Source organism: Poecilia latipinna, unplaced genomic scaffold (genome assembly GCF_001443285.1).
Source record: "Poecilia latipinna isolate Pla-1442-1.1 unplaced genomic scaffold, P_latipinna-1.0 Scaffold95, whole genome shotgun sequence".
Taxonomy (NCBI): domain Eukaryota; kingdom Metazoa; phylum Chordata; class Actinopteri; order Cyprinodontiformes; family Poeciliidae; genus Poecilia; species Poecilia latipinna.
In genome coordinates this window covers 239546-247175 of record NW_015112711.1, presented here as the reverse complement: position 1 = coordinate 247175, position 7630 = coordinate 239546, and the positions used below count along the sequence as shown (strand labels likewise).

General features: G+C 42.7%; 2 protein-coding genes and 1 long non-coding RNA gene across 5 annotated transcripts in view; 2 read left to right on the top strand and 1 right to left on the bottom strand.

Annotated features, from left to right (window-relative positions):
* Positions 1–1600, top strand: part of LOC106942049 (uncharacterized) — a 17923-nt gene extending 16323 nt beyond the window's left edge. Inside the window, exons 3-4 of the long non-coding RNA XR_001423530.1 lie at positions 678–685; positions 1244–1600. This is a non-coding gene — a long non-coding RNA (uncharacterized LOC106942049). The remainder of the gene's footprint in view (positions 1–677; positions 686–1243) is intronic.
* kcnip1a (Kv channel interacting protein 1 a) overlaps positions 1–4993 on the top strand; it is a 51919-nt gene extending 46926 nt beyond the window's left edge. For all 3 annotated transcript variants that reach the window (XM_015025206.1, XM_015025214.1, XM_015025216.1), the window contains 7 exons: positions 1622–1746; positions 2113–2182; positions 2266–2336; positions 2450–2557; positions 2659–2763; positions 3602–3664; positions 4086–4993. In XM_015025206.1, the coding sequence (XP_014880692.1) occupies positions 1622–1746; positions 2113–2182; positions 2266–2336; positions 2450–2557; positions 2659–2763; positions 3602–3664; positions 4086–4133 (590 nt within the window). In that variant the 3' untranslated portion in view covers positions 4134–4993. The remainder of the gene's footprint in view (positions 1–1621; positions 1747–2112; positions 2183–2265; positions 2337–2449; positions 2558–2658; positions 2764–3601; positions 3665–4085) is intronic.
* Positions 4994–5144: 151 nt separating this feature from the next.
* LOC106942022 (T cell leukemia homeobox 3) overlaps positions 5145–7630 on the bottom strand; it is a 7187-nt gene continuing 4701 nt past the window's right edge. The window contains exons 2-3 of the mRNA XM_015025197.1: positions 7148–7385; positions 5145–6719 (exon numbers count right to left, since the gene is read on the bottom strand). Coding sequence (XP_014880683.1) covers positions 6536–6719; positions 7148–7385 — 422 coding nt within the window. The 3' untranslated portion in view covers positions 5145–6535. The remainder of the gene's footprint in view (positions 6720–7147; positions 7386–7630) is intronic.

Below are 7630 nucleotides of genomic sequence, written 5' to 3'. Positions count from 1 at the left end.
CCTTCTTCAGCTTGACAGCATCCCTCACCGAAGGTGTCCACCAACGGGTTCGAGGATTGCCGCCGCGACAGGCACCAGCAACCTTGCGGCCGCAGCTCCGATAAGCCGCCTCGGCAATCGAGGTACGGAACATGGTCCATTCAGACTCAATGTCCCCCACCTCCCCCGGAACGTGTTCGAAGTTCTGCGGGAGATGGGAGTTAAAGCTCCGTCTCACAGGGGACTCCGCCAGACGTTCCCAGCAGACCCTCACTACACGTTTGAGCCTGCCAGGTCTGACCGGCTTCCTCCCCCACCACCGGAGCCAACTCACCACTAGGTAGTGGTCAGTGGACAGCTCCGCACCTCTCTTCACCCGAGTGTCCAAGACATACGGCCGCAGATCCGATGAAACGATCACAAAATCGATCATCGAACTGCGGCCTAGGGTGTCCTGGTGCCAAGTGCACATATGGACACCCTTATGGTTGAACTTGGTGTTCGTGATGGACAATCCGTGACGAGCACAGAAGTCCAACAACAGAACACCACTCGAGTTCAGATCAGGGAGGCCGTTCCTCCCAACCACGCCCCTCCAGGTCCCACTGTCATTGCCCATGTGAGCTTTGAAGTCCCCCAGTAGAACAAGGGAGTCCCCAGGAGGAGCACCCTCCAGTACCCCCTCTAAGGACTCCAAGAAGGGTGTGTAATCTGATCTGCTGTTCGGCCCGTAAGCACAGACAACAGACAGAACCCGTCCCCCCAACCGTAGGCGGAGGGAGGCTACCCTCTCATTCACCGGGGTAAACCCCAACGTACAGGCCCCAAGATGGGGGGCAACAAGTATGCCCACTCCTGCCCGGCGCCTCTCACCGTGGGAGACTCCAGAGTGGAAGTACGTCCAGCCCCTCTCAAGGAGACTGGTTCCAGAACCAGAGCCATGCGTTGAGGTGAGGCCGACTATTTCTAGCCGGAACCTCTCAGCCTCGCACACCAGCTCCGGTTCCTTCCCCACCAGAGAGGTGACATTCCACGTCCCAAGAGCCAGCTTCTGAAGCCGGGGGTCAGACCGCCAGGGTCCCCTCCCTCGGCTGCCGCCCATAACACAAGGCACCCAACCCCTTTGGCCCTCCGACAGGTGGGGGGCCCATTGGAAGGGGGACCCACGTCTCCTCTTCGGGCTGAGCCCGGCCGGGCTCCGTGGGTAAAAGCCCGGCCACCAGGTGCTCGCCATAGTGCCCCACCTCCAGGCCTGGCTCCAGAGTGGGGCCCTGGTGACCCGCGTTCGGGCGAGGGAACGCCAGATCCAAAGATATTTTCCATCATAAGGGTCTTCAGGCTGCCCTTTGTCTGGTTCCTCACCTAGGACCTGTCTGCCTTGGGTGACCCTACCAGGGGCATAAAGCCCCAGACAGCATAGCTCCTAGGATCATTGGGACACTCAAACCCCTCCACCACGATAAGGTGGCAGCCCAAGACTTGTTATTTATTCCCAACTAAATAAAATCTTTATAAAGACTAAATGCAATAAATGCAGGTAGATGCAATTTTGCTTTCTTTCCCCCCCTCCCCCTGAAAACAGTTTAAAAAAGAAACAGTTGTAATGTTAACTGGAAGTGTTCCTCTTTTTTTTTCTTTTCAGACAAAGCCGACGATGACTTGGAGATGACCATCGTGTGCCATCGGCCAGAGGGCCTCGACCAGCTCCAAGCTCAAACCAACTTCAGTAAAAGAGAGCTCCAGGTTCTCTACCGGGGCTTCAAGAACGTGAGAGACTTTACGAGTGCAATGAAAACAAGACGTCAGACTGTTTATCGTCTCTAAATATGACATCTTCAATCCTGAAAAGTATCATATTAGGTCATTTTTTAACAAGCTAACAAAGGTGAAGAAAGAGGTGCACATTAAGCTAATGCTACGCAACACAACAATAAAAAATGTCTGTATCAGAACATTAATTTGTCTTATGTTGTGAAAACTTACTCAAGTTATTCAACTATTGTTTCCTTCTTAATATATGTAAATATATTAATAACACAGTAACATTACATCCAGTTTGTCTTCATGTCTGATTCTTGTTTCAGGCAAATCCCACTCACCTCTGTTCGTTTTTCTGTCCCTCTCTCCTTCCAGGAATGTCCCAGTGGAGTTGTTAACGAGGAAACCTTCAAGCAAATCTACTCTCAGTTTTTTCCACATGGGGGTGAGGGAGGACTGTGTGTCACCTTTGCTTCTGTGTTGATTCAATTCAGTTTACTCACTGCCGCTTTTTATCTGTTGCTCCAGATGCCAGCACTTACGCCCACTACCTGTTCAATGCTTTTGACACCGGCAACACAGGATCAATAAAGTTTGAGGTTTGGTTTATTCCTCTTCACAGCTCTGTCTGGTTGTCACCATGTGAAGATATCCCCCCCCTCTCTGCGGTTTTCCAGTTTGTGATTTCATCTTTGTGTCTGCTTTTTCCCAGGACTTTGTTACAGCTTTATCCATCCTCCTAAGAGGTTCTGTCACAGAGAAACTCCAGTGGACCTTTAATCTCTACGACATCAACAGAGATGGATACATCAACAAAGAGGTTTGCGATATTTTTTTTTTCTTTTTCATCTTTTTATTTCAGCAGTGGGCTTTTACACCTCAGACCTCTTCAAGTCTCGTCTTTTGTTGTTTATTTCACAGGAGATGACAGACATCGTCCGAGCAATATATGACATGATGGGGAAATACACATACCCTGTTCTGAAAACTGATGCACCCAAACAACATGTGGATGCCTTCTTCCAAGTATGAACATTGTGACTTCTACATCTAAATCTGCTAAAACACGAACACGCATTAGAGTGGCACTAACAGAAAACTATTTAGAAGTTAGGAAAAGTATGATTTTTATGGAAATGTCCAAACTAAACGTAATGCTAATCCCACAATTTTGTGTCATAATGCAGAAGTATTTTAGACATGCAGCATCTTGCAAAAGCGTTAAGAATTTACACTTTTTCTAATGTTATGTTGAGTTAAAACCACAAACTTTTCTGGGATTTTATGTGGGAGACTAACACAAATTAGTACATAATTATGAAGTGATCAAGTGCTGAAGGGCCTAGTTATAACTCTGGAGTTCTCTGAATTTAGGATTTCAATCAAAGTATTTTAGAATGGCTCAGTCAAAGTCCAGACCAAAGTCCAGTTAAGAGACTGTGGCTAAATCTGAACTGTTTGACACAAAATTAATTCTCCCTGTCACCCAGAATGTGCTAGAATGGCCAAGTCAAAGTCCAGAGCTCGATAAATATTAAGAATTTGCAACAATAAATTTGCAACAAAAGTTGCAAATATATGCTCATAGATACTCCAATCCATTGTTTTCAAAGAATCTGCAAAAACATGGTGCAACAAGGTGCATTATTTGGAAAACGTGCCACACTTTTCAGATGGAACTGTAAAAACATATCCAAATCCTTACATATTTTCTTTCCACTTCACAGTTGTTGTGCTCATGATCTAACACATAAAATCCAAATAAAATATCCTAATGTGACAAAATGTGGACATTTCAATTATTATTTTGGTAAAGGCACAATATATTTGTGACTGTCTTCAACGTGCATTCATCTGTCCACAGAAAATGGACAAAAATCGAGACGGTGTCGTCACGCTTGATGAATTCATCCTTTCTTGTCAAGAGGTAGAGTTCATCTTTCAAAGTATCTCAACTGAGAGGAGATGTACACAGTCTTTGAAATTATTATTTATAAAAAATATTAAAACTCTGAGTTGTAGTTTTGTTTTTAATTCTAAAAGCCAAAACCACTTTCTCCGGATTTGACCATCTGAAATATCTGCACAATATTATCCCTCCAATAAAACTAACTTTACTCACCATTCATTAAAGGCCTCCCACCTTTGCAAGTCTCACTATAGTGGCTATTAATTATGGTCTTTGCTATCTTCCATATCCGTGTGTTTGTGTTGAGAGAGATCATTAAGCTTTTATTACCTTATACCGCCCCCTAGTGGCTTGTAAAATGAATTAAAGGGTGATTGTTGGATGGCTCTCTTATCTGAAGTCAGCTTTTTAATTTCGTTTTTTTTTTTTCTTTGCACAGGATGAAAACATCATGAGGTCTCTGCAGCTTTTTGAAAATGTCATCTAAATGGCAAATGCCAGGAGGGGTGCGGAGCAACAGATGAAAGCACAGAGCAAGAGACGAGGGAAGAAAAAGGATAAGGAGAATGAAAGACGGACAAGAGTTTGCAGGAGCAAAAAACATCAAAACCTCAGAGAGAAACGAAACGAGGAGCTTTAACTGCCACTTTGGATTTCGAAATGTATCTCTGGAGAACAAACCTTCACTGGTTTTTGAAATCATCTTTCAGATTCATTTGGTCATTCTCTGAGTGTCTTACCTTGTCTCTGTCTCCTTCATTTGTCACTGTTGTGGCTTACTTTCAGCTTGGACTGTATTTGGTTGTTTTTTTATTTCTTATTATTATTATTTTGCCACTGTGTAAATATGCAGTCAGTCTCTCCTTTGGGCCAGTCTGTCTCTTTGTTTTGAACTAAAAAGCAGCTTACAGGTGAACTATCCTAAGCAACGATCTGTTTACAGCATTATTTCACGTAACAGTGCAGCAAAAATGAGCAAGTTTATGAAGCATGTAGGGCAGATGCCCACATTATACTGTATTTAGTGTGTATTTGCAAAGTTATGGGCAGAATATTTTGTCTTAATGCTTACATTTGAGAACACATAACTTTTCAACGTTGAACTAAGTGTCCGTTAAGACATCATAAGTCAGTTCCTGAGCGTTGTAACAACTAAGCTGTGTTATAGGTATTTAATTGTTGTTTTTGTGGCTTTTTCTTACTGTCTGATGTCTGCCTGTGTTTCTTACTCTGATACCTGTCTGTCCTGTTGTCTGAGTGGCTATAACTCTGTAATTATGCTGCCTGTCTCGATATCTGCTGAATAAAGAGCTCATCAGTCGGCTTCCAGATAGAGAGCAACACATATGCATGTTCTCGTGTGTTTGTTTGTGGAGCCATAACGTCAACGTCCTGCTTGCAAAGCTGTTTAATTTCGGGCATGTGCATAAATCAGTTCATGTGGAGGATCCTTCAGTGAAAAGAAGCATGTTTTAGAGAGACGGGGGAAAAAGTCTCATCTTCGGCTCTGTCTTGTTCAAAGACCAAACACTGACTCAGAGTGACCAACATTTCACTGTGAGGGGAGGAAGGATGACGGAGGAAGGCGAAGATCCGAGAGCTAGACCTCAACACTGACTCTGGAGGAACGGAAGCCATTTTTCAAACAAGAGCCATCATTTTTGATGATTGAGCCGGAATGAAAGATTTAAATATTTCGCTTTTACTCACTGTGCTAAGCCAGTAAAGTCATCTAAACGAGTTGCAGAAATCCAGACAAGACGACAGAGAGGTAGACAGGCATATAAACAATTTAAACTGTCGTTTCAAATGATGTGTGTATTGAAATATTGTATAAAGTCATATTTATCAATAAACTTTTCAGGGAAAAAAGAAACAAAAACACCAACTCATGTCATGTTTTACAATTCTACTCCACATGCTTGCTTCCCCCACCTTCTTTACCTTATTATAATAACAGAGTTAAAAACCTGAAAAACTTTTTTTTTTTTTTTGGTACACCAGAAAAGGAGCGAGAATGAAAAACAAAAGATCACAACAACAGTTTATAATATTATTTACACATGTACAGTAAAAGTACAAAACAGAGTTTTCTGGCTCGATTCAAAAACATAATAATGTGCATATGAAAAGACTTTAGCAACATCTCTGAGCATGCATCACTCCCTTTATTATCTTAACTTACAGCATGGGTGAGATTTTCCTATTTCCTGAAGCCTGTCTTCGTTTTATTACAGCTCAAACCACGTTTTCCACCCAAAATGCAATATTTTTGGCATCTTTTTGTTTGGCCCAAGTGTTGCTTTTTCTATGTGCAGGTTTACATGTGCAGGTCTGTGAGAGTGCATTAAAAAGAAGTACTTTATGAATGGGACCTGAAAAAGCACCACAAAAATGAAAAAATGATGAGAAACAATATCAGCTTTTGTCTCTGCTTTGACACGTTTTGCAGAGCCAAAGCACCCAGAAATGGGTGTTAAGAGAAAGCACACTCATAAAACAATATAATCTCATGTTTTACAGTGTGACATTAATTACATCCCTCATACAAACTGCATACAAGACATTTTCCTCCCCGTCTTATTCCAATGAACAGAATAAGTGCAAGCATATGAGAACAAATAGAGTGGCAGATTTCTTTTTTTTTATCAGTCTGTTTCAGATTTGTTTTGCAAAGTTCAGATTTTTTTTTTCCACCCAAGGTGGAAAACAAAAATAATCCACAGTTTCTGCTTCAGAGTACGCGTCACTCACCAGAATTTCATGTCCCGTTCTACAATCCTCTGCTTTAAATAGACGGGACCCATGTTTCAGTCTCAAGTCACATTTGTTCCTCCATACAGCATGAATCAAAGTAAGTCCCAGTGGTTTCATTTAATTTATCTGTCCCTATTCCCTGTCCTCGGCCCACGGCTGGAGGTTCTGCAGAGCGTACAGGGAGGAGTTATGGGCGCACAGCGGATCCGACACCGCGGATTCGCTCAGGGACTTCTGGAGGGCGGACTGCTGCAGCTGTAGGATCAGGCGATTGGCCTGCTGACGCTCCGCCTCCCTCTCCTCGGCTGTTTGTCTCCTGAAAGACGACAGGAGGAATAAAACATTTAGGAAGTCATTGCAACGGGAAACAAATGGCGTTAAAGATCACAGAGAAAGACAGAATGCTTCGGCCATGAATTTCAGTTTGATAACCCGAGACTTAAGGAATCCAAGGATCTGTCTTAAGCTAAGTTTGCAAAGTTTCATTGATAGATAGATAGATAGATAGATAGATAGATAGATAGATAGATAGATAGATAGATAGATAGATAGATAGATAGAACTTTCTTAAACCGTTATAAATATTTCTTGAAAAGTTATGTTTGCATGAAATAAATAAAAGTAAGCTAGTATTTTTTTATTTTTTATTTTTTTAAAAAGGAAAAACAAGTAAATATTATAGTTATACACAAGCTCAGGGGCGGAACAGAGCAACTCCAATACTGTCTCAAGTTTCCTACCAACCTCCACTTGGTTCTGCGGTTCTGAAACCAGGTTTTGACCTGCGCGTCGGTCATCTTCAGGCTCTTGGCCAGAGCTGCCCGCTCGGCGCTGGCCAGATACTTCTGCCTGTGGAAGCGCTTCTCCAGCTCGCAGATCTGGACTCTGGAAAAGGAGGTTCTGGGCTTTTTCCGCTTCGGAGGCGTCCGGTTCTGATACGGGTGACCTATCCGCCGAGTGACTGCAAAAGGAACCAGAGCCGCTGCAAGGCGGAAGGGAGAAGATGAGCGAAAAATCTAGGAAATACACTCACAAAATGTAACACACACTCCTTCGGTTCATGAGGTCCAAGGCCGAAGATCACTGTAATGTACGCCATGTTGGACTACATACAGCTTCCTATTTATCTGGTCTCTTTATTAAGATAAAAGTTAACTAACAGGGCTTATATATATATATATATATATATATATATATATATATATATATATATATATATATATATAT